Source organism: Salvelinus alpinus, chromosome 14, assembly GCF_045679555.1.
Source record: "Salvelinus alpinus chromosome 14, SLU_Salpinus.1, whole genome shotgun sequence".
Classification (NCBI taxonomy): Eukaryota; Metazoa; Chordata; class Actinopteri; order Salmoniformes; family Salmonidae; genus Salvelinus; species Salvelinus alpinus.
The window spans coordinates 50,845,460-50,870,709 of NC_092099.1; the positions used below are offsets into that span (position 1 = coordinate 50,845,460).

General features: G+C 41.9%; 2 protein-coding genes across 3 annotated transcripts; both read right to left on the reverse strand.

Annotated features, from left to right (window-relative positions):
• LOC139539030 (cyclin-T2-like) lies at window positions 1-10,006 on the reverse strand. 2 transcript variants are annotated; one of them, XM_071341711.1, is made up of 10 exons: window positions 9,773-9,990; window positions 9,032-9,113; window positions 8,816-8,944; window positions 8,434-8,494; window positions 6,389-6,451; window positions 5,686-5,731; window positions 3,449-3,612; window positions 3,197-3,267; window positions 1,706-2,849; window positions 1-1,599 (listed from the first exon to the last, which is right to left on the reverse strand). In XM_071341711.1, the coding sequence occupies exons 1-10, from the start codon at window positions 9,928-9,930 to the stop codon at window positions 1,532-1,534; spliced, it is 1,986 nt and encodes a 661-aa protein (XP_071197812.1). In that variant the 5' UTR covers window positions 9,931-9,990; the 3' UTR covers window positions 1-1,531. The 2 variants fall into 2 exon arrangements, with proteins under 2 accessions (XP_071197812.1, XP_071197813.1); XM_071341712.1 differs by lacking the exon at window positions 1-1,599 and having other exon boundaries at window positions 2,344-2,849; window positions 3,487-3,612; window positions 9,773-10,006.
• A 3,220-nt stretch (window positions 10,007-13,226) lies between these two features.
• acmsd (aminocarboxymuconate semialdehyde decarboxylase) lies at window positions 13,227-23,649 on the reverse strand. The gene is made up of 10 exons (XM_071341713.1): window positions 23,469-23,649; window positions 21,318-21,362; window positions 16,975-17,071; window positions 16,764-16,813; window positions 14,765-15,001; window positions 14,404-14,497; window positions 14,196-14,291; window positions 13,930-14,102; window positions 13,657-13,755; window positions 13,227-13,542 (listed from the first exon to the last, which is right to left on the reverse strand). The coding sequence occupies exons 1-10, from the start codon at window positions 23,556-23,558 to the stop codon at window positions 13,480-13,482; spliced, it is 1,044 nt and encodes a 347-aa protein (XP_071197814.1). The 5' UTR covers window positions 23,559-23,649; the 3' UTR covers window positions 13,227-13,479.
• Between the last annotated feature and the right edge of the window lie 1,601 nt (window positions 23,650-25,250).

The following is a 25,250-nucleotide window of genomic DNA, read 5'->3' on the forward strand; positions in this document are numbered from 1 at the left end:
TCAAGTTAAGGTAGTGTTAACCTTAGCATTTATTTGTAGAACTTAAATAAAATAATAAAACTGGTTGTCAAGATTTGCACTTTCCTTCTTGTTATCAAAACCAATGGTGGAACATAGCATATTGGCCTCAATACCAACTGTCTGCACACTGAAATAAGGACTAACCAGTCAAAGAACCGTTCTTAGTTTGTGTCCACAATTGAGAACGATATCTGCCATATACAGTAGGAAACTGAGCTGTTGAGAGCAGATGGCACACGAGCCACCGTACTGTATCAGCAACACTGACGGAACGTTAACCCCAATAACCAGGCTACTTTTCTGCCACGTCACTGTACATCAACAATCCTACATTATTTACCATTACTGATTTACAGCTTTGCATCTATCGGCTACAGGGTCAAGCCAAGTAACCATTTTATGTAAATGCACTTCACAGCAAAGGTTAGGCATGTAAACTATAGCACTAGTATTACTGTCCTCGTGTCTTTAGTTGTTTTTTGTTGTTGCGAGGCACAGCCTTTGGCATCCAGCTTTAGGTCATCTTGGAGGTCCCCCCAAAAAATAGTTGTACAAATTGCATGGCCTCTGACAACATGCCAGGTGGTTGGTACTGTTTGTAGGGTCTGCACTGGAGGAAATCCAGACCCTACAAAGGGATGGAAAGGTCAAAGGTCGAGTGCACTCTACCGGCAGCCATGCGTAGTACAGGCTCTAAGCACAACAGTGGAACGCTGCAGTCAGAATCACCAATAATAGGACTCCTACATCAAGTTACAATAGTCTTTTTCACCATCATATATAATATATATATATATATCTTGTTATACTTAAAAGCAGTTCCAAACCTGAGTATTTATGGTATAGCTTTTTAAACATACAAAAATGTATGTACATTTATCTCCACTTTCTGTAAACAGCAGTCTGCATTCTGCTTTATCCCTTTGATGATAGAAACATGCGGATCATCGATACAGTATTGAGTATATATAAAAAAAATCATTCAAAAAAAAAAATCCAGCTTCCAATGGCTGCCATGTTTGGCGTGCCTGGCCTTCCTTCTCTACTACCGACTGAAAAGCCCCCCTCCAGCCATAAGAGGACCGCTGCCTTGTTTTCTCACCAGAATGGATTAGTTGTGGAAATGCTGTTTTAATTATTATTTAAAAGAAAATAAATTGCATCTTTCATGCCTTTTCAGTATTTATAATACCTGTTTTCAACATTTAAACTAGGATGACCCCCTAACTCTCACGTCTACATTTCAAGACCCAACCAGAGAATATGGAGAGGACTAAGCAGCAGTTACACATACAGAAACAGACAGGACTATACCAGCACTGCCAAGAGATCAGATGATCGGGAAGCATAATAATTATATTTTTGTCCTACACTTTGCTTTATATTTTTTGCTTTACCTTCCATTGCCTTGCTATAAAGGGTTCATGAGTTTATTCCTTGGGCACTTAACAGGAAATGGGAGCATGTCAAAAGTGTCTGTTTGGTGCTGGCAGTACCCCAGCCGGCGACCTCAGGGCCGCGGCTCTCCACTGGCTTCTTGTCCAGTTTCACTAGGGTGCTGAGATGTCCGTAGCCCACCTGGTATGTGACAGGGGGAGGAGGGGGAAGGGAAGGTTAAAACCAGAGCTGTGAGACGACACACACTGTGACTGCAGCTGAACAGAGGAACAATGAGAGGAACTACCTGCGCCGCCCTTGGAGCTTTTGCTCGTTTTGGAGTGGTGGTTGTGGCCGGCAACGTTGGGGTGTGCCCTCTTGCGGGAGGAACTGGAAACAGAAGCAAGGGCCGGGCCCGCCAACCCCTCAACGCTCCCTAGCCCCAGGGGGCTCCGGAGGAGGGCCGGCCCGACACCTGCTGGCCCCTCGAGGCCCCCCCGGCCATTGCCGCTGTGCTGTGCTGGGTGGAGCTGAGAGTGTCCGTGCTGCTTGTGGTGGCGGTGGGCAGAGTGGTCCCGATGCTTCTCCTTGCTCACCAGCGGGCTGGAATGTTTGCTCTTGGGCCCACCCTCATCAGAAGAGCTGTGGCGCTCAGAGGACACCTTGATTTTCATCTTCAGCTCCTCTTTGCTAGCAATGCCCCCCTGAGAAGGAACTGGGAGGCGGAGTTTGAGTGAGCCCCCCTTGTCCTGTTTGTCAGAGGGGAGCCTGTCCTGGCCTGGAATGGCCAGCTTCATTTTAAGAGGAGATGCAGTGGTGCCGCTGCTGCTCCCTGGGTTAGGGTGGGGCTGCATGTGTTTCCTGTGGTCTGACTGGACAGAGGGTATATAGGCATCCCTGCCCTCAGGCTCCATAGCCTGCTGCTCTGTCTGTTTGCGTTTCTGCTGCACCACCAGCTCGGCAGCGTGCTTCTCTCTGTACTTGTCCAGGGACATTTTCTGGGCAGGCGGGGGCTGCTGTTGCTTCCCCCCCCCCACTACAGCCTTGTGTTCATGTTTAATAGGGTTGAACTCCATGGTCTTATCTGGTCTGTGTGGGTTCAGAGAGCCGTGCTGCAGAGACAGTGAAGCCCCCTGCTGGAGGCCTAGTGTATCTGTTTTGAGGGAATAGCCTCCTCCCTCCGAGCGACCCCCTGTGTCCTGGGGCCAGTCGCTGGGGGCGGTGAAGGTGTAGGAGCTGCCCTGCATGGAGGCGATGGAGTCCAGGGAGAGGGGTCCACTGGCATGGCCCGGCAGTGGGACAGGGAACGAGGCGGCGGCTTTGGAGAAGGCTGAGTTGGAGACCCCAGGGATTCCGTCTCCCAGGGAATGTTCGTGGACCAGGGAGGGTCCTGGGTAGGGGTCGTTCGCCTGAGAGCCATCTCCCTTGGGCTTCTTGGCAGCTTGTGTGGCCTGGCATGGGGGAGAAGAGATAATGATGACTTGGTAGTGAAGAGCATGAAACTGTACAATGAAAGTACACTGAAATAGCCTGGTTCCTCTCTAGGTTTCTTCCTAGGTTTTGGCCTTTCTAGGGAGTTTTTCCTAGCCACCGTGCTTCTACACCTGCATTACTAGCTGTTTGGGGTTTTAGGCTGGGTGTCTGTACAGCACTTCGAGATATTAGCTGATGTACGAAGGGCTATATAAAATAAAATTGATTGATTGAAATAAAAACAGCAGACAGCAAGGACAATCTACAAATGTCTAGAGTGAGTGAGAGGTCAATGATGATTCACTGGAGAAAAACTTCTGGTTACCCTCCAGTTCCGTATCCTCTTCAACCTGCTCGGCGTCTTCTCCAGAATCTGAAGGAAGTCGTGTGTCAGTTCTGAAGGACAAGACACACTTGGTTTTAACACCTAATATAAAATGGCAATAATAACATACACCCACACATTTCTCATTGACGAAAACAAAACTATTCTCCCAAACTAAAACATTGTAACTAAGCATTCTGCATGTCTTTCCGCCTACCAGCGTGAACTAATGAACTATAATCTAAGAGTCACCATCAAGAAGCTCCAGCGTGACAGAGTTGTCCACGTACTCCCACCAGTGTTTCCCATCAGTGGAGACAGGGATCTCCCAGTTGGACCATTTACAGGCCAGGTGGATGCAGACGCAGGCGATGACTGTGGGCTTGTGCTGCAAGCAGAACGTGGTGAGGTGGAGGCTGCACAAGGAGGCCGGAGCGCAACGACAGGTCACATGGAGAAGAAGAGAGAGAAGAGGGGGGGGAAACACGATAAGTCACAGGCGCTTTAGGCTGAGGTAAACCATAGTACACACAGTATTGAGAACAGAAGAAGCATTGCAAAATAAATGTTATCGTTGACACAGTTGCACACTTAACAAAAGAACAAACAATTACTGACATGCAGAATAGATCATGAGTCAGTTTCACATTGTGGCTACCATCCTAGTGTTTACCAATACGAGCTGCAGATATAGCAATAACTTCAAATTTGCGTCAAATTCAAATAAAGACGAGTAGGTTTTTTTGGTGGGAATGTGACCCAATTTCACCATTCATTAAAGAAATCCACCACCAATAAATAACACTTGGTCAACATTTTATAGTCATGAAGAAAATGAGCTTGCAGTAAATTCAAATTCATTTACACTAACTGGTTGTGGTGAGAAACACACGGAAATGGCTTCTAGTCAACTGTAATCCACGTTGACTCAAGTTCTTTACAACTCAAGTTATGTAGAAATAGATGACGCTACAATATTGAACCTTGAACGACTTAAAAAAGGGCCAGAGAGCTAGATAGTCTTCCATTTGAAATACCATGGTAAAAGCTGGATGGTAACCTTGTGCCACAATAAGTTAAATGCCTGGACATAATGCATATTAAAAGGAGAATATTTTAATCTATCTCCCGTATCACTGCGCTGCCTGAGACTAGTCCGCACAATCCTGAAAAACATCAAATCTAAGAAGTATTCACCACGGTGACTGTAACCCTAATAGAACCCAAACCATAGAATACTAAAACATATATTCCCATTCAAGTCAATTATATTTCTACGGCTTGGGTACCGTTTCCACTTTTCCCCTCACTGTTTAGTCTACAGGGTACGGTCAGTAACCATGGCGAAATCTATTTATGACCCAAACAAGGCCTTTCTGTGGCTGGTCACAGAGTTCAGGCATTAAGCAATTCATCCTCTAATTACCACGATGTCTACGGCGCAGCAGCAAGCTCCTTAATTCTCTGTTTACTGTTTGCCATAAGCCTCTCCAGTTCTAATGGGTCAAATGCAGCCTGCATTCTTTAGAACAGGCAGTTTTTGGAACACAATGTTGTCTTTAGCTCGATCATATTTTTTTTAAACAAGAAAATTATAATTTTCATACGATTGCTGGATTGCGTTAGCAGCAGCTTAATTATGACCAGGCCTAACTTAAAAGCATGTATCAAGATCTGCGTCCAGACATTGTAGTTAGTTTTGAGGGAGTTTCTTTGGCTATGGGAAACAAAAAGGCTATATTAAATCCCAACGTCATGGCAAAACTAACCCTTCAGGACCTTGTTCTGCCATAATTTGCAGAATATAAACTGTATGGTTGTTTGTAAGTAAAAAGGTAAAAAACCAGACTAATACTTATGGACAGATTTTGCAATACAATGAAATGGTGTATTAAAACATGTATTCTTCTCTTCAAATTCAAAAACATGACATTTGAGTAGGTTCTTAATGGGTTAACATCAACAATTGTAATTGGCGCTTCCATTTCTGTTTTCTTTCTCTATATAATTCATATATATCTCTCATTACATGAAAAATTTGCTTAACTGACTGAAAATGTTAACTGTGATTTTTTTTTAAAAACAAATAAAAAGGAGGGTTCGCAGTACTTACCAGGATGACTTCTACGTTATGTTTACATCTGTGTAATCTTTAGCTGCTATTCAGGCTACCAAAGTGTCTTTTTAGACATATGCACTTTTGTAACCGAGCAACCGTGAGGTTCAAGCCCACCACTACACTTCACATTGGGCATTCAACCCCACTGTGCCAACTCTGGTCCCTTGTACAATACACCGCACTGCGACCGGGGCCGGTACCGCCAACCACCCCACCCCGGGGGGGGGGGGGGGCAAGAGAGGAGGCTAGCGTCCCAGAAGCCATCGGCGCATAGAGGGCCGTTGGACACAGAAAGGGTACCCTGCTTACAGGAAGCTATAGTGTGCAGTAGTCACAGTGCAACAAAAGGGGGGGGTGTCAGGATAACAACCTGTTGGTAGCCATGAAATAGGAAGTCTGTGCCAGATCCTTGCTTGCTGTAAGTGAAAGAGAAAAGAGGGTTAAGGTTTTTGCCGACCAGTGTGCTCTGTTAGTAATTATAAGTTGACAAATGTAGACTCAGCGATATGATGCAGATGCTAGGGGTATGACCGTTTAAACGTTAACGAAATGAGGATCCTTAAGGCAACAAAAAAAATCCCTAACCTTTTTCCGCAACACATTTTTCACAACTACTGTGTGTTGAAGGATGAGGCTCAACTTCGCCACTGTTTTGGTCCCGTGGCTATCACGTTCTAACAACGTGAAGGCAACCCGTGAGCATGCGCAGATACTGTGTGACGCTGTGAGAGCGAAGTCTTGCATCTCACTCATCTCAATATCTGCAGTGCTGCTCATTTCGCGGTGTCTACATTTAATGTACGTCATGTTTAGTGAAAACTCAAAGGTCAACAACAATTTATTACACAATCATGTCAGCATTTATCCTCCCACACGACTAGAGGGTCATGGCTAGAAGCGATCCAGCTTTTACCTAACCCTTTTCCTAACGCGCTACGTTCATTTTCCTAACCTGCTGCTTGTTATCGTAAGCTGCTACGAAAAGTTAAATCTGATATTAATTTGACAACCTGGATCCCTTCTAGTAATGACCTGACTAGAGCGCATGAAAGAGCAAAGAAGGAAGCCTCTACCTCTCACTAGCTGGGAACATTTCACAACATCAGTGTGTGGATGTTCAATAGTTATTTCAAATCCTGGAACAAAATACATGACAGGTGAGTTTCAACAGTAACAGTTTGTCAACGATGCATCAAAGTAATGTTCCATCTATGGTTCTTCCCCTCTATTCTTCAACACAAGAACACAGTCAGGATTACATGTGGATTATGAAAGGCAGTTCCTCTTTCTGTACATCTAATTAAGGGTGAGTATATTGACGTTGTATAACAAAAATGGCCGCAGATGGTGGCAACATAATTGGAGTATTCCGTAATTGTGGAGAACACAAATTGGAACATGGATGGGACTGCTGTTTGACAACATCTGAGATTCATCAAGAGAGACAATTTTGACCTGCAGTAATAGAATATTGGCATTGAGGATTGTTTGACGTTACCGTGACATGTGTGTAGACTAAGCAAAACAGGTTTTACATTTTTTAGCAAATGTATTACTAATAAAAAAACTGAAATACATATATTACATACGTTTTCAGACTCTTTCCTATGAAACTCTAAATTGAGCTCAGGTGCTTCATGTTTCCATTGATGATCCTTGAAATGTTTCCACAACTTGATTGGAGTCCCCCTGTGGTAAATTCAATTGATTGGACATGATTTGGAAAGGCACACCCCTGTCTATATAAGGTCCCACAGTTGACAGTGGATGTCAGAGCAAAAACCAAGCCATGAGGTTGAAGGAATAGTGCGTAGAGATCCGAGACAGGAGTGTCAAGACACAGATCTGGGGAAGGGCACCAAAACATTTCTGCAGCATTGAAGGTTCCCAAGAACACAGTGGCCTCCATCATTCTTAAAATGGAAGTTTGGAACCACCAAGACTCTTCCTCGAACTGGTCGCCTAGCCAAACATAGCAATCGGGAGAGAAAGGCATTGGTGAGGTGACCAAGAACCCGATGGTCACTCTGATAGAGCCCCACAATTCCTCTGTGGAGATGGGAGAACCTCCAGAAGAACAACCATCTCTGCCACACTCCACCAATCAGGCCTTTATGGTAGTGGCCAGACAGAAGCCACTCAGTAAAAGGCGCATGACAGCCCACATGGAGTTTGCCAAAAGGCACCTAAAGACTCAGACCATGAGAAACAAGGCTCTCTGGTCTGATGAAACCAAGATTGAACTGGCCTGAATGCCAAGTGTCATGTCTGGAGGAAACCTGGCACCATCCCTACGGTGAAGCATGATGATGGCAGCATCATGCTGTGGGGATGTTTTTCCAGCGGTAGGGATTGGGAGACAAGTCAGGATTGAGGGAAAGATGAATGGAGCAAAACACAGAGATCCTTTATGAAGTCCTGAGCGCTCTGGAGCAGGTTCTCAGACTGTCATGAAGGTTCACCTTCCAACAGGACAACAACCCTAAGCACACAGCCAAGATAACGCAGGAGTGGCTTCAGGACAAGTCTCTGAATGTCCTTGAGTGGCCCAGCCAGAGCCTGGACTTGAACCTGATTGAACATCTCTGGAGAGACCTGAAAATAGCAGTGCAGTGACACACCCATCCAACCTGAGAGCTTGTGAGGCTCTGGAGAGAGGAATGGGAGAAACTCCCCAAATACTGGTGTGCCAAGCTTGTTGTCATACCCAAGAAGACTCGAGGCTGTAATCACTGTCAAAGGTGCTTCAACAAAGTACTGAGTGAAGGGTCTGAAAACTTATGCAAAAGTGATTTCGAAAAAATATTATACATTTGCTCAAATAAAAAAAAACATAAAAAAAAACTGTTTTTGCTTTGTCATTATGGGGTATTGTGTGTAGATTGAGGAGAAAAAAAGCAACTTAAATCAAAATCAAATGCTGTAAAGTAACAAAATGTGGAGAAATTGAAGGGGTCTGATACTTTCCGAATGCACTGTAGCTCATTTAAATAACTGAAAAATGGAACACGAGGCAATTCATCAATGCCTGGCAGCAACGGTCCAACAGAATATTCAAACATAACACTTTGTATACTAGATCAAATTCTCGCTATACTCTCACTCAGTCATTACTTACCTAAAGTCTGCAGCACTATGGTTTCAAGTATCACCAGCTCTTGAGCTTGCTGGAGGTATGCCTGAAGTTCAATAGACAATCATTACATGACATGTGTAATGTGTCTATCGATACCCCTATTCCAAAGTAACAGTATGGGTTATTTCTTAGTGCCAGTTGTTTTAAATGTAGTCTTGCTACTAGGAATAATATCATCACTAAGAACATGCCGAGACAGGACAGACATTCATCTGACAAAGACTGCAAATTGCTTCTGTCATACTACGGTCAGACTCAGCTTACCCTCTGACACATCTCAAACTACACAAAAGCAAGTGTTGATGCCATTGACAAAAACAGGGAGAATAGCAAAACCTACAATACACATAGTACCCAGACTTACATTACTCTTCGTATCAAGCGGGGCTTCTTGAGGGTTTAGACAAGCATGTGAAACCTTAATGACATGCTCCAGTTTCCGAGGTTGCTCTTCAACTTTTGCAGCTAGGAATAATGCGGTTGGAGAAATGATCTGTAACAGAAGATAATTAATTGTAATACATTATGTAAACAGGTTGCATATTTAAGGAAAATACAGTCAGACTGACTAAATACTTACATTTCTGTGGAATTTGGTGAAAGAGTGGTACATATAAAATCTATGCATGTAAACAATTGCTGTATTTATAGTAAGTTGTGAGCTGGAGAAAACGGGTTAAGGAATTGAAGTATGTTCAAATGTAATTTCAGTAAATACATGATTTGTTGTTGGGTAGATAACAGGGTAACAGTGCAAAAGAAAATGACAAGCCCAACAATAATGCACGTTCTTGCATTGCCGTTGTATGGGCCGTGGAACTAGCTCGCGCTAACTAGACAGAAAACTCAATGCTGGTTTGCTAACGTTAGCTAGCTAACATGCTGGGCAGCCGTCAATTGGCTATGTGGATATTCATAATAAAACGAAAAACACACCAACGTTGGCTAGTTAACATTTCAATTAGGGGAACTAGCAGGGAAGATTAGTAAACTAATGTTAGCTAGCTAACTTACTGCCAGGCTAACAGCTTGCTAGCTGGCGCCAGATAGATGGCCTTCATGTTGCTGAATGTTGATGACGTATTATGTTTACTAACTAGTCAATTTGGCTGTATCATTACTACACAACCCCGAATACATTAAGGCGACCACTGGCACATTTGTAATGTTCTGATATTACTAACTATGGATACTAACTGCCTCTGGTGCGTGCCCCCCGCTCCCACACACGACACAGCACCCTGGGAAACGGGCCTACAAAGCACCATGTCTATACTCCTTCCTTCGACATGTCTGATGATGATTGTTTATAAAAGGATACACGTTGAGTCGCTGGCCCATATCTTGAATGAGGTTTGCCGCCTGCTGTCGGTAAGAAAGCTCTCTATCCGGCTCCACTCCCGTACGGCGGGACGGCGTGGCTTCGAGCTGCTCCCGGGTGAAAAACCATTTCGACGAGGATCCCCGGCACGCCGCCATAGCTCTCCAGCATTCGCATAGGACACCGATAACCGGATGGACGCAAGTACGCTGAAACCATGATCGGCACGTCCCGGAAACCACAATATTGTTTTTTTCTTCTTTTATATATTTTTTTAGGCACGGCCAAACCAACTACTCGTGCTTTATCGCCACCATTCGCCCTGGATTGTGAACTTCACAGAATGCACAGAAATCGCTACGCCATTTCCTGGTTGCTAGCTAAAATTATAATAAGCTGTGTTCGAATACCCATACTAACATACTGTATACTACATACGTAATGACTATATACTACATACCATTAGTTCATTTTAGTATACTGTAAACAAACGGTATCGTTTAAATTGAGCGTATTAGAGCGTTGCCTGTCTACCGGAAGCGGAAGACGTTGCTATGCAACCTAATGCTAGCTTGTTAGCATAACAAATTACTAGCTAAAGATTTTACGATTTCGGGTGTGTTTGTAAATTCAATCTGGGGTGACAGAGTGTGCTCTGGGCGTTCATAAATCCAGAGTGTTTACAGAGTTGATCTGATCGTTCAACAGCAGTCAAGCACCCAAGCTAACTGGCTAACGTTGGCTAGCTACTTCCAGACACAAATGAGAGAACACCTCACTCTGACCATTTTACTCGCCCTAGCAGAGCTGACTAGACTGTTTTCATGTTATCCAGAGCGTAGGTGACTGTAACTGTGCTGCTGTCAACAATTGCATTACTCTTTGACACCACCGGCCATATTCAACAGGTGTTAGAGTGTTTGTAAATTCATCAGTTATTCTGCCGAGAGCGCTCTGAAATCGGAGTAGATAGCCAGAATTGACAGTCTATTGAAATGCACAACGACTATACCACTTAGCTAAGAATGATGTGAATTATCAAGTCAATAAACGTTGGGTAGTTAGACTGCAGATAGTTAATATACTGCCTGGCAAGTTCGATGTATTAGGTTACCGTACACAAATTGTCAGCCAACGTAACGTAACTTATTTGAAAAGTCATTACTTTATTACAGTAATCAACATTTTGTTAACATTTGTAATAATTAGTTAAAGCAATGAATTTGTATCCACTCTCATCGGACTTCGCCTGCATATATTCCGCCATTTTCTTCAAATCTGAAAACGTTGTGAAGCCACTCCCATTTTCTGAAGAATTGCATTATGGGCCCTAAAAGCACAGAAATAGTGTCCACTGAATGAATACTTCTTATTTTGTCGAATTTAGTACGTCATCCGGGAACCTTTGGCATACTAACTTGGCATACTTACTAATATCCATACTATGACCAAAAAGCATACTATATACTTATTTTATATACTTATTTCACGTCACTAATAGTGCGGTTAGTATGAGTATTCGAACACAGTTATAGTTTGCCTGTTTTCAGTTTATGTGACAAAACAAGCTAGTGTAGAGAATCATTGTGCCATCTAAACCGCGGAGAAAAAATATTTTCCAGAACCACAAATATTGCATTATCAGCTGTTTGAAGCTGGTGTACAAAACGAAAGTAAAAGATGCAACAACAAAAAATGTAAGAACTGGAAGCAAAAAAATAGTGCACATAACCGATCTACAGCTTCTTAGACTTGCTTTCAATGAGACTGATAGATCTGTAACTCATAGTTCTATGTGAATTTGGTCGGGTCGCCCAAAAAGTTACATATTGCGGCTTTAAAGCTAGAATCCTTAGATGCTACATCCCTTTTTGGACTTATAAATTAATGATACATACCCCTTGTTTATTGAAGAATTTAACTTATAAATGCCTCATGTCTTACCACATGATAACTCAAAATATAAACTTGTTTTCCTCTAATGTTTGTAAACAATGCACATGTAAAGACACTGTATAGCCTCAAAACATGGTTAAAACTATAATTTTGATATTCTGGATGGTCATTCCTTACATCCATAGCTATGTCTATTAAGAGTGGTTACATTTCTCCAGCCCCATCCCTCAGCTTTTTACCTAAAAAGGGGCGAGGAACCTTTGGATATTGTTTCTTCTACTGATTGCCTCATTAAGAACACCCCTTTTCTAAAAAAAATTTGTCAAAGACTCCAACCACTCGAGTCACAGACTGTTCTCTCTGCTATTGCACGGCAAGCAGTAATGATGCACCAAGTCTGGAACCAACAGGACCCTGAACAGCTTCTGTGCCCAAGCCATAAGACTGCTCAATAGTTAGCTAAATAGTATCTGCATTGACCCCTTTTTGCGCTAACTTATTTTGACTCATCACATCATCACACTCATCACACATGCTACTGTTAACTATCTGTCAGTTTATTCCTAGTTATATGTACATATCTACCTCAATTGGGGTGGCAGGTAGCCTAGTGGTTAGAGCATTGAGCCAGTAACCGAAAGGTTGCTATGGCGAATCCCTGAGGTGACAAGGTAAAAATCTGTCGTTCTGCCCCTGAACAAGGCAGTTAACCCACTGTTCCTAGGCTGTCATTGTAAATAAGACTTGTTAACTGACTTGCCTTTTTAAATAAAAAATTACCCTGTACCCCTGCACATTGACTCGGTACTGGTACCACAGGAGGTTGGTGGCACCTTAATTTGGGAGGTCAGGCTCGTTGTAATCGCTGGAGCCAAATAAGTGGAATGGTATTGAATACATCATACACACGGTTTCCATGTGTTTGATGCCATTCCATTGACTCCATGCAAGGCATTATTATGAGCCATCCTCCCCTCAGCAACCTCCTTTGTGTTAACCTTATGCAACTTCCCAAATACAGAAATCATCTCTGTAGGATGCATACAGGGATGATTTCTGTATTTTCAAAGTTACATATCTTGAAAACTTGATTACTGACAAGCAAAATATTTTAGACTATGTCAACAATGGACTAATGAAACAAATACCAAAATATTGTTTTTGGGTGGAATTTTCCTTTAAATTAAGACCAAATAGCCAATTTTGACTTTGTGGCTGTGGAATCTGTACAGATTGGAGGCCCAGCAATGACGGTTCATTCGTTCATTCAGTTTCTCACCGCTCTCTAATGGTCATGGCTAGAAGGGATACAGTCTTTGTCAAATTAACCTCAAACGTTTTTAGCTAACCCTAACCCTTTTCCTAACCTTAGCCCAATTCTCCTAACCTACTATTTTAATTATCCTAACCTGCTGCGTAAATTCTCCTAACCTGCTATGAAAAGACTGATCTGACAAAAGCTGTATCCCATCTAGTCAAAATCCTCTCTCACCTGCTGGATTGGTACAGCTGTTTGTTTGAATTTGAATTAACTTAATTGACTGAATATTTGAAGCTGTTTGAAATGAACATTCAATTTTATTTAGTCATAAACAGCAAAAAGAGTGTTGACCACAGATGACTTCCAACAGTGTAAACAAAAATCATGATAAATTTGCTAAATAGATGAAAAATATCTTCATATTTAAATATTTACATTTTGGTCACGCAATAGGTTGTATTTGTTTTATGGTCCTGCCAATACTCAAGAGTAATTTGAAAGTCAAACATTGTTTTCCATTTTTGTTTTGACAATATCTTCATGCTGTAAATCACTGAAATTGTTCTCTTTTAATCCCCAAAAAGTCCAGTGCATTGCCTGCAAGCAGTTTGTCCTGAAAAGGAAAAGCAAACATGAAAATTCATAAACCATCACGTTCCTGCTCTTATTCTTTTATCACAGACACTTTTTGCAAGAGAAAGAAAGCACATTCAGTGTGGTACCTTACCTTTAAACCACCATCAAACTCCTTCATGGACTCTATTAATGCTCCTGGCTGCAGCTCACCCAGTGGGAATGGATAGTCTGTTCCTAACATCACCTTATCCTATGGGAGAAAATAATAAGAACTGAGACCGTAATAAACACTTGTGTAAACTCTACCAATACAAACTTCAAACCTTCAAGCCTTTTAAACTACTTAGTAATGAGAAATATAATTTGTCTAGATCAGTGAAGATAACTACATTGCCATTTAGAAATTCGACACATCACTGCATACCTTTCCAATCACATCAATAAGTAGCTTGAGGGCGATGGGGTCATGCACTAAGGAGTCAGTGTAGAAGGAGCCCAGGTATTTCCGTGGGTTGACTTTGTTATCCACAGCACAGAGGTCAGGTCGGACCTGGAACCCATGTTCAATTCGGCCAATAGTGAACGGGAAAGAACCCCCTAGGGAAAAAACGTTGCTTCACACGTCAATCTTTCACGGGTGATTCTGTTTACTGAATGTCATTATTTGTTCCTCTATATATTGTAAATTACCTCCATGAGCAAAGCAGACCTTCAACTTGGGAAATCTCTCAAAGACACCTCCGAAGATCATTGAGCAAATGGCCATGGTAGTCTCGGATGGCATACCTGTACAAAAAAAATAATAATGTTTACTCATTTGTGACAACGTCATCCAGGTAGGCTGTGACACGGCATTTGATTGATCAGAACAGAGCTGAGTCTTTACCCTCTCACTCACCCACTAACCAGGGGAGCCAGTACTTGGCCATCCTCCCATAGATCTGCATGTCCCATGGGTGTACAAACAAGGAACAGTTCATTTCCTCAGCAGCCTATAGAAAAGCGGGAATATCACTCCCTTTTCATAATCGACATCATTACACAGTCATGATGAATTGATACTCGAATATCAAATGTGTCTAGTTCATAGGCCACTACTATCTGGTCGACAAACTATCTTAGGTTTAGTCTAGACAGAGCGAGAGCCAGAGTATGATTTTCAGTAGGGTTTCTATCTGGCTTTGTAACACTATAGCTGGAATATCACTAGGAATATAGCGGTCCATTTAAATAAATCAATTCACTTATATGGCTCTTACAGCATAGATTGGGTAGAGTTCGGGGGCGTTAAGATCCCAGGTGTTAATATGGGAGCCGATCTGGACACCAGGGAAGCCCAGCTCCCTAACACAACGCTTCATCTCCAGCACAGCCAGATCAGGAGCCTGCATGGGCAGGGTTCCCAGCCCCACGAAGCGTCGGGGGTGGAGCGCCACTGTCTTAGCCAGGTCGTCATTCAGGATCCCACACAGGTCCAGGGTGTCATGAGGTTTGGCCTGTCACAACAGGGAAGTGAACCCAACACAACCAAAGCCTTAGTAATGCATTGGCAGCTATGTTTACAGTGAAGTAAGCACATCAAAGTCTTAGAAAATGGAGAAGTGATGTAAAAAAACAAACATGTCAGAGAGTAAAAGTAAGGATATTTTTTTGAATTTTTGCAGTGTAACTTTTAAAAAATACCATAATATATCTGGCACTAATAGTGGAATGATAGTGTTTCACAGTATTACTTACCCGACAGTGTTTATGATTGGCTGTGATATTCACCTGTTGATTTCTCCCACCAGAGCAGCATCTGTTGTCAATCTGGGGAAGCTGTTCTGACTTTTTGGCTGTGTGGTCTTGTGGAAATCGCTCTGTCATTTCCTGGTTGCTAAAATGCTACACTGTTCACTCAATTTCAGTGTGTGGTTGCAACCTGGTCTCAGAGCATTTCTGATTATTTTGTATGTTGATTAGATGATGCTCCAATTAGTATGATATGTTACATTTCATATGGTACGTATTCGTTTGTGGATGTCCATCACCTATTTCGTATGATAAGTTGCGAATTATAAATTGTATGATATTTTATATGTTATATGTTACAAATTTGCAAAATGTACAATATATTACAAATTTGAAAAACATTCAGTATGTTACAAATGTGCAAAACCTATGATTTGTTACAATTTCTAGCTAGGTGGCTAGGTAGCTAACATCGTTTTCTAGGCTAGGGGTTAGGGTTAAGGTTATGGCTAGGTTTAGAGTTAGGTTAAATGGTTAAGTTTAGCGTTAGAGGAAGGGTTAGCTAAAAGAGTTAAGGTTAGGGTTAGGTGAAGGGTTAAGGTTAGGGTTAGCTAACATGCACAAATTGCTAATAAGGTCAAATGCTAAAGTTGTCCATGATGATTTTTGACCTCACAACCTTTGGGTTGCTAGACATTCTCGTTATCCGCCCACCCATTCACCCCAACCTAAATAACCCACTGTCTTATGTAACCATACCAAACGTAACATATCATACTAATGGAATGTCTTGGATTTATGTACAGAATAATACAAAATGCTCTGAGACCAGATTGGTGAGAAAACAAGCACTGAATAGTGTAGGGAATCATTGTACCATCTAAATCCCGGTGAAATATCTTTCAATAACAAAAAATATTGTTTTTACAGCTGTATGAACCTGTGAAATCTATATTGTTTGGTACAATGATTCCCTACAATATTCAGTGCTTGTTTTCTCACATAAACTGAAATTGAGCGAACAGTGTAGAATTGTAGCAACCAGGGAATGAGTGATTTCCACTAGATATCACAGTCACAAAGCCAGAACAGATTTCACAGTTTGACAACAGATGCTGCTCTGGCGGGAGAAATCAATAGGCGAATATCACAGCCAATCACAACACTGGCGGGTAAGTAATGCCGCGTTCAAAACAACCTGGAACTCTGAGAAATAGGAGGTCAAATCATGACGTCAGTGATCTTCAGGTCGGAAAGTCGGAGCTCTAGAAAGAGGCCTGAGTTCTCGAGTTGGAATTCCGAGTAGAAGCTAGTTTTTCCCGAGTTCCCAGTTGTTTTGAACGCGCTGAGGTCAGAAGTCTGGGATTTCCGAGTTCCCATTTCCAAGAGCCCCGTTGTTTTGAACGTGGCATAATAGTGTGAAACTATTAGCGCCAGATATATTATGGAAATCTTCTGAAATATCCTATGTGAAGCACCTTTAACAAAAATCTGCTGTTTATTTTTGCCCTTTGCAGACAGACTTACCCAGTAGTTAAACATGACAGGCACTGTGGACAAGGCTTGGACCGTCACCCCTAAAGTAGAGCATCATCATCATCATCATCATCATCATCAAAACCCACAACATTCCAATACAGACTTACTTTACAGGCAACATGAATGACTCTGCCGGCTTCAAAATATGCTGTCAAGAGGCTTTTGACATGAGGATGATATTGGATATGTGTGTATATACCGTGTGCATCCATGTCCCGAATCCTTGCGTCTGCATCCCAACAGTTCTCCTGGATCACACGGAACAACTTCCCGTCTTTCATCATTTTTGCTTCCCCCTAAAATATGGATTGGCACAAAACTTCAGAGAGTGAAGGACACTTGATTTGTCCTTTTTTTGGTTTCTATGTTTTCATTGCTTCATGCCTACAATTTCTGTTTGATGAGCAAGAACACTTCTATTTTCTCCCGAGTGGCGCAGTGGTCTAAAGCACTGCATCACAGTGCTAGCTGTGCCACTAGAGATTCTGGGTTTGAGTCCAGGCTCTGTTGCAGCCGGCTACGACTGGAAGACCCACAATTGGCCCAGCATCGTCCGGGTTAGGGGAAGGTTTGGCCGGGATTGATGTCCTTGACTCATTGCGCTAGCGACTCCTGTGGCGGGCCGAGCGCAGTGCATGCTGACACAGTCGCCAGGTGTACGGTGTTTCCTCCGACACATTGGTGCGGCTGGCTTCCGGGTTAAGTGGGCATTGTGTCAAGAAGCAGTGCGGCTTGGATGGGTTGTGTTTCGGAGGACGCACGGTTCTCTACCTTCGCCTCTCCTGAGTCCGTACGGGAGTTGCAGCGACAAGACTGTAACTACCAATTGTGGAGAAAAATGGGTAATAAACAATAGAAAATAAAAAAACAAGAACACTTCTATGTCATATAAGAGGCAAATCACTCAAGTGGAATTGAAATGTGTATGTGTAATCAGCCACCTGATGGCAACAAAGAGAAACATTTGGAAACTAGAGAGGGAGTTGAAAATGTCTCATTGGCTATTACTTTACATGCAGGTGTCAACACACACAAAAGCAAGTACATGTACGCACACACACACATAAGCTGTGTTTACAGGCAGCCCAAGTCTGATCTTTTTTTCCCCAAATTGATCATTTGATCAATCAGATCAGCTCTGAAAAAGATCTGATGTGAAAAGATCTGATGTGATTGGTCAATTGGACCAATTAGGGTAACAAATATTTCATCACAGCCATAGTGACACACAGGTGTGTTGCTGGACCGTGGGTGTCAGTGTCTGTATGAAATCTTTCTGTGCTGCCCACTCACTACCCACAGGTGGCGCCAAGAGGGAGAGTTGGCTTTGTGTTAGCCTCGTCGAGAAACAGGCTTCGAGGCGTGACAACGATGTGATTTTTGAGGTATGGCAACACTAGACTAGCTTTGTGTGAATGAGATCTTGTAGAGAGCCCAGGAGAGCCTGAGTAGAGGGCTGGCCTGCTCATTAGGCAGGATTAGGTGGTCGCCTACAGCCACAGATTGACAAGGGCGGAATTTTCTGAGCTAAACTGACCAAGATGCACCTCCAACAATACATAAAACCTCACATAATTCTGCCCAAAATCAACAACAATTTCTCTCAACAAGTGGCATATGTTTTTTTAGGGGAGCATTGATGTCACTCTGTGATAAGCAGTGCCCACTTTGTCAAAGGCAGGGAGGAAAAATATTTATCTTGTCCATTCTCAGCGCGCCTCTCCAGGGTCCTCTTGGAGAGACACATCGCTGCAGCGCCCTACCAACATTCCGTCAAGAAAAATAATGTAACATAAATCATGTAGCAGATATAGCATATGGTAGAAAAGATTATATGGAGATACAATGTAATGAGACGGACACTTTTTACATCATGCCGGTTTCTCCGATCAAATAGCCTAACCTAAATGATGCCCAATCAAATAAAAAATGTGATGACATGTTAACAAACAACATATCCTAAAAACAGGACCCCCACAGGACCCCCATAGTCCACTAGGATCGCCGCCTCTGGATGAGAATTTTCTTGTTTGCTTATGGCCTTATACAGCTCGTTGAGTGCCGTCTTAGTGCCAGCATCGGTTTGTGGTGGTAAATAGACAGCTACGAAAAATATAGATGAAAACTCTTTTGGTAAATCGTGTGGTCTACAGCTTATCATGAGATACTCTACCTCAGGTGAGCAAAACCTTGAGATTTCCTTAATATTAGATTTCGTGCACCAGCTGTTATTTATAAATAGACACAGACTGCCACCCCTTGTCTTACTGGGGGCAGCTGATCTATCTTGCCGATGGACCAAAAACCCAGCCAGTGGTATGTTATCCATGTTGTCGTTCAGCCACGACTCGGTGAAACATACAATATTACAGTTTTTAATGTCCGGTTTGTAGGATAGTCTTGATCGGAGCTGATCCATTTATTATCCAATGATTGCATGTTGGCTAATAGGACTGATGGTAAAGGCAGATTCCTCACTTGCTTATCCTTACAAGGCATCCCAACCTACGTCCCTGATATCTCCGTCTCTTCTTCATGCGAATGACAGGGATTTGAGCCTTGTCGGTATCTGAAGTAAATCCTTCGCGTCCGACTTGTTAAAGAAAAGATCTTCGTCCAGTACGAGATGAGTAATCGCTGTCCTGATATCCAGAAGCTCTTTTCGGTCATAAGAGACGGTGGCAGAAACATCATGTACAAAACAAGTTACAAATAACATGAATAAACACACACAATATCACAATTGGTTAGGAGCCTGTAAAACGGCAGCCATCACCTCCGGCGCCATCTTCTCCATCCGGTCTGGACCAGCCTTGATCCATAATAAAGCCAATGCAACAGTCTTTTTTACAAACGGTGGGCTTACCACATGGATGTGCATTCATAAAATTCCATTGAGGGCCAACATGGTAGGCTACACCCCAGTAAGCACGGGCCAACGTTTTTGGACCGGCGTTCTTTTTTTGTGTTTTACAAATGGTAGGCCTACCACATAGATGGGCATTCTTAAAATGTAATTTCGGGCGACACTGTAGGCTATACCTCAATAAGCATGGGCTGACGCATTCTGTACATCATTTTTTGGTTCTGTCCGGACAGCCTTGATTTCCACGTCCACGGACGTTGGATTTTGGTACGATCCGACCCAAATCTGAACATATCATAGATGTCTGTGTTTGGTTCAGATTTTGTCTGGTCTGGATCAGCCTTGATTTGTTCCAAACATAGACGTCTATACATTACGGCTATTTAATTTTCTTTCAGAACTGAAAATGAACCTGATTTCAACATCCGAAAAATACATATTTTCAACTTTCATTCAGAACTGAAAATATATCTGATTTCGACATCTGGAAAATACGTTTTTCACTTTTAATTTTGATTGAAATTAAACCTAATTTCAACGTCTTGAAAAGTACGTATTTTAGACGTCTTTTCAACGGAATTTTGCTTACTGGGACTATTCTAGTAGGGGAGCCAATGTTTTTGTCTCACCTAGGGAGGCAGAATGGCCAGGATCAGCCCTGCCTGTGTAGTAGCATTGCAGGCCAAGGTAACTGCTGTATGTGGCATTATCACATCTCATGGAACATGGGCAGGCAAGCTCTCATAACAAGGAGTTAGATCACATCTCAATTCAGTGAGAACAATGTACACCACATATACAAATGGCAAGTACACTACAGCTCCATTCAACTTTGAAAGCTTGCTGATACATGGACTAAATAGGCTGTATGCTTGATACATGGACTAAATAGGCTGTATGCTTGATACATGGACTAAATAGGCTGTATGCTTGATACAAGGACTAAATAGGCTGTATGCTTGATACATGGACTAAATAGGCTGTATGCTTGATACATGGACTAAATAGGCTGTATGCTTGATACATGGACTAAATAGGCTGTATGCTTGATACATGGACTAAATAGGCTGTATGCTTGATACAAGGACTAAATAGGCTGTATGCTTGATACATGGACTAAATAGGCTGTATGCTTGATACATGGACTAAATAGGCTGTATGCTTGATACATGGACTAAATAGGCTGTATGCTTGATACATGGACTAAATAGGCTGTATGCTTGATACATGGACTAAATAGGCTGTATGCTTGATACATGGACTAAATAGGCTGTATGCTTGATACAAGGACTAAATAGGCTGTATACTGTATAACGTGATATCTGTTGCTAAAGTCTGTAATAAATGATGCATCAAGTGAAACATTTAATTTCCATTATACTGTAGAATGTGCACATGTTATAAGTATATGGAAAGGTAACAGAAAACATATGCTTTAACATTAAATGTTTTTTCCCCCTTTTTTTCTTTCTATTGTGTTATTGACTGTACGTTTGTTTATTCCATGTGTAACTCTGTGTTGTTGTTTGTGTCGCACTGCTTTGCTTTATCTTGGCCAGGTCGCAATTGTAAATGAGAACTTGTTCTCAACTGGCCTACCTGGTTAAATAAAGGTGACATTTAAAAAAAATATATATATTGTTCTGTACTGTTGAGTAACCTAACTTGAGACTCACCTTGCAGTGATGGTGAAGCTGGATAAATCCATCATATCCATATCTCTAAAGAACAAATAAAACTGTCATTAGAGTGGGTTTATGCCGTCATGATAATGAATAATTAAGTGTTTTGCTAAGCATAGGACATTTTGAATTTCCTGATATTATTTTAATACATTCACAAAGTCATATCTCATGGCTCCCGTGTATCGAAAGCTACAACTTTCATTACTTGTCATTATGCACCTTGGGGTTTGGCTTGTGCGCAAAGTAGGCCTGCAGAGATAAAAAACAGACCAGCCAATGTAATTTTAATTGGAGTAAATTACCTATGAACCACCTTCACAACAACTGGGAACAGAGACAGAAAGGGAGGGATCTGAACGCAATCAACACCATCCCATTTCGGTCCAGTGATATGCATACAGATGAACCCTGACACAGCCCAAAAAGAGTAATAATATCCATTCCATAGGATCAACATCCTCCTCAATTTAGACTGAAGATAGCTTCCCTGTATGTATGCTAAGTGGGTTAGATGTCCTTGAACGTGCCATGAACCCCAATGCAATTCCTCTATCTGTTTGAATACAATTACATTTCCTCCATCCATCTCAACAGTGTTAGAATGCTTGTGGGATCAGGTAGCCTAGCAGTTATGAGTGTTGGGCTAGTAACTGACAGGTTGCTGGTTCAAATCCCTGAGCTGACTAGGTGAAAAATCTGCCTTGAGCAAGGCACTTAAACCTAATTGCTCTGTATAAGAGTGTATGCTAAATGACAAAAATGTTGCTGTTTTTTTATGAAGGAGTGGCATGGGTCTTGAACAGGTTGCAGCTGTTTATCTGGTCTTTAGAGTAATAGGTCTAACTTCAATAAGGGATGGAATGGAATGCGATTTGTTCAGTCATTTTATTCAATGAGTCCACAGGTTGGCGCAAAATGCACAGGGCAGAACACATAATGCCTCTGATGCAGCCATGTTGTTTAATAACACTGTTGTAAACATGTCTGTATAATAAACTACGAGTGGCATGGGTCAATATTTTTTTATTTTACCTTTATTTTACCTTTATTTAACTAGGCAAGTCAGTTAAGAACAAATTCTTATTTTCAATGACAGCCTACCAGGGAACAGTGGGTTAACTGCCTTGTTCAGGGGCAGAACACAGATTTTTACTTTGTCAGCTCGGGGATTCAATCTTGCAACCTTTCGGTTACTAGTCCAACGCTCTAACCACTAGGCTACCTGCCGACAATATGATGCAATTGGAGTCATGTTGACTATCAGGGTGACTGGGCCTCTGTCCTGACTGACTCCTGTTGCCCTCTGTGGCTTTCTCACCCCCACAAAGGATTTTTCCCCCCAGAATAAAACATGGCGTTTGTTCCAAGTGGCTCCCTATATAGGGCACTACTTTTGATTTGGACCATGATTCCCACAAGCCGTAGTGAATGTAGGGAACTGGGTGTCATTTGGGACGCACACATGAACAATCATTAGCTAAGGTCAGGCCTATTGACAGAAAGACAGTCTTTAAAGGACTGGGTCACTGCCAAGCATTGATTAATGTTTAACAAGTCAGTGCAGAGATGTAATAGCGGTGGTAAAACTTTTCATAGGATTTCCTTACTGGCTGCATAGAAAATATAAAACCATTTCTTCAGAGTTCTCGATGATATTCTTGTTAGTTTCAAATGAACAGTCTTCATCAAGGACTTTGGTATTCTGACAAACACAGTTATAAGATGTTACTTCATTCATTTGAGTTTATTATGCTAAAATAAGGTGATTCTGTTTGTTTTTTAGCCATGTGTGGTGGGTGTCATAGGCCTTCATGATTCTGCTCTAAAACTAATAAGACGTTTTTTTGCCAGATGCGAGGACTCAGTGAAAAAAAACACAATTAGATAACCAGATGTATTGATTGAGACAAGATATAACTCCTAGATCCACCACAGCCTGTGCGGTGCCAAGCGGTGAGCGCATTCAGCAATGTGCGCGACTGTGCATAATGACATTATGTAAATCAAACGTCAGGTAGACTATTAATAATGCACCATGTACCGGGCACGAGAAGTAGCCTGATTAATCCTTTCTATTGAAAAAATGTTTTTTTTAAAGTTGTCAATGCATCTTGTAAAGTAGTATGGTATCACATAGCCTACCTCTTTCAGATTGGGCCATTCCTTGGGTAAAATGTGATTATGAATATCAATCTTCATCCTGATAAATCTACTACGACAAGTGTTTTTCATACAATTCGCCTGATGTGAGACAGGTAGTAAACGGTGTCTATCATGAGCATTGAGCAAGGTTATTCTCCGCCCTACTGCCCTGCCCCCTAAACACCCCAATGAAAAGCAGGTGAATGACTGACAGGGCATAGTCTCTTCTCACAGACACCGTGCCAGAGACATGGGCGGACTGGGACAAGAAATCGGCATTTCTAACACACCAGACCATTTTTTCCTTGAGACCTCCATTATTAGCCGGATATAGTTGAATTTGAGGAAGAAAAACAACAAGTCAGACCAGCCCATCTGGCATTTGGGCAAATGGGTCTCGGGACAGAACGCTTCTAGACTCACAGACAGGGCACATCTCATTTATGGATGGACAGGGTTTTACACACAGCACCCAAAAAATAACTGGGGCTGGACAAAAAGATCCAATACATCGAGAAGAGAGGAATGTACAGTATGTTCACTTTCCTTTTCATGTAGGTTATCCTTCAATCAGGTTTTATTATCACTGGGTCATAAATATTTGTGTAGCAGACTTATTGACTAATAGTTCAACTGTGCACTGGAAACACAAAGGGTTTCGATGACCCCCCCCCCCCCCCCCCCCATTCTCCCAAATGCAGCATCTGTTGTGCTATAGGCTATCTACATGAGGTCCTGCATTACAAGAACACGCTGAATCAGCAGGTTATAATATGAGCCTCATTTTGGATCCAATGTATAACAGACACATGCAGTAGTATAGAAAATGGTAAAATTAGTTAGGCTATTGGATAGCCTATAAGTTGCAAAAACAAAACCTATTTTTGGGTTGATTGGTTGAACCAGAGAGAGTATGCTAGTTTATTATACAGACATGTTTACAACAGTGTTATTAAACAACATGGCTGCATCAGAGGCATTATGTGTTCTGCCCTGTGCATTTTGCACCAACCTGTGGACTCATTGAATAAAATGACTGAACAAATCCCATTCCATTCCATCCCTTATTGAAGTTAGACCCATTACTCTTAGGACCAGACATACGGCTGCAACATGGACTCAGGGCTCCACGTAACATAGTAAAGGTAAATCTGTCTCCCCCCATTTCCATTTAGTATGACATGTTACGTTTTGTATGGTATGTATTAATTTGTGGATGTCCATCATCCATTTCATATATGTTACAAATGACAATTAATATATGTTATGAATGCAGTTCATACAACATGTTATGAATATGCTATATTTATGATACTTTACGAATTCCAATTTGTTTTGGGTTATGTTAGCTAGGTGGCTAACATTAGCTAGCTAGGGTTAAGGTTAGGGCTTTGGGTTAGGGTTTATGGTTAGGGGAAGGGTTTTAGGTAACATGTTAAGTAGTTGCAAAGTAGCTAAAAAGTAGTAAATAGTTGCAAAGTTGATGATTAGTTAAAATGCTAAAGTTGTCCATGGTGTGATAAAAAAATGTAACCTTTGGGTTGCTAGACATTCGTGTTATATGCAGACCCATACTCGCTGACCTTGGCATAAGTAACCTTCTGTCTTATGTAACCATATCAAACATAACATATAATACTGTTGTTTTACAGAAAGAAATTAAATAAATAGTTCATGGTATCGAAATCCAGGAATTGATTGACAGTTGGGTGTTTTCGAGCTATGTTCTTGCATTCTGCGCATGGTTGCGTGTGATGGAAGGATTTCGAGGGAGGGGTAGAA

What these genes read in the sequence shown, in the direction of transcription:
- LOC139539030 (XM_071341711.1), bottom strand. Translation starts at nt 9,930, where the DNA reads ATGGCGGCGTGCCGGGGATCCTCGTCGAAATGGTTTTTCACCCGGGAG. An exon ending in CACGCTGGAGCTTCTTGATG is followed by an intron (nt 3,268 to 3,448) that starts GTGACTCTTAGA and finishes CTTGTCCTTCAG; the next exon opens with AACTGACACACGACTTCCTT. An exon ending in AGAGGATACGGAACTGGAGG is followed by an intron (nt 2,850 to 3,196) that starts GTAACCAGAAGT and finishes CCCCCATGCCAG; the next exon opens with GCCACACAAGCTGCCAAGAA.
- acmsd (XM_071341713.1), bottom strand. Translation starts at nt 23,558, where the DNA reads ATGAAAAACACTTGTCGTAGTAGATTTATCAGGATGAAGATTGATATT. An exon ending in TCGGGACATGGATGCACACG is followed by an intron (nt 16,814 to 16,974) that starts GTATATACACAC and finishes GCTCTACTTTAG; the next exon opens with GGGTGACGGTCCAAGCCTTG. An exon ending in GGTCTGCTTTGCTCATGGAG is followed by an intron (nt 14,103 to 14,195) that starts GTAATTTACAAT and finishes TTTTTTCCCTAG; the next exon opens with GGGGTTCTTTCCCGTTCACT.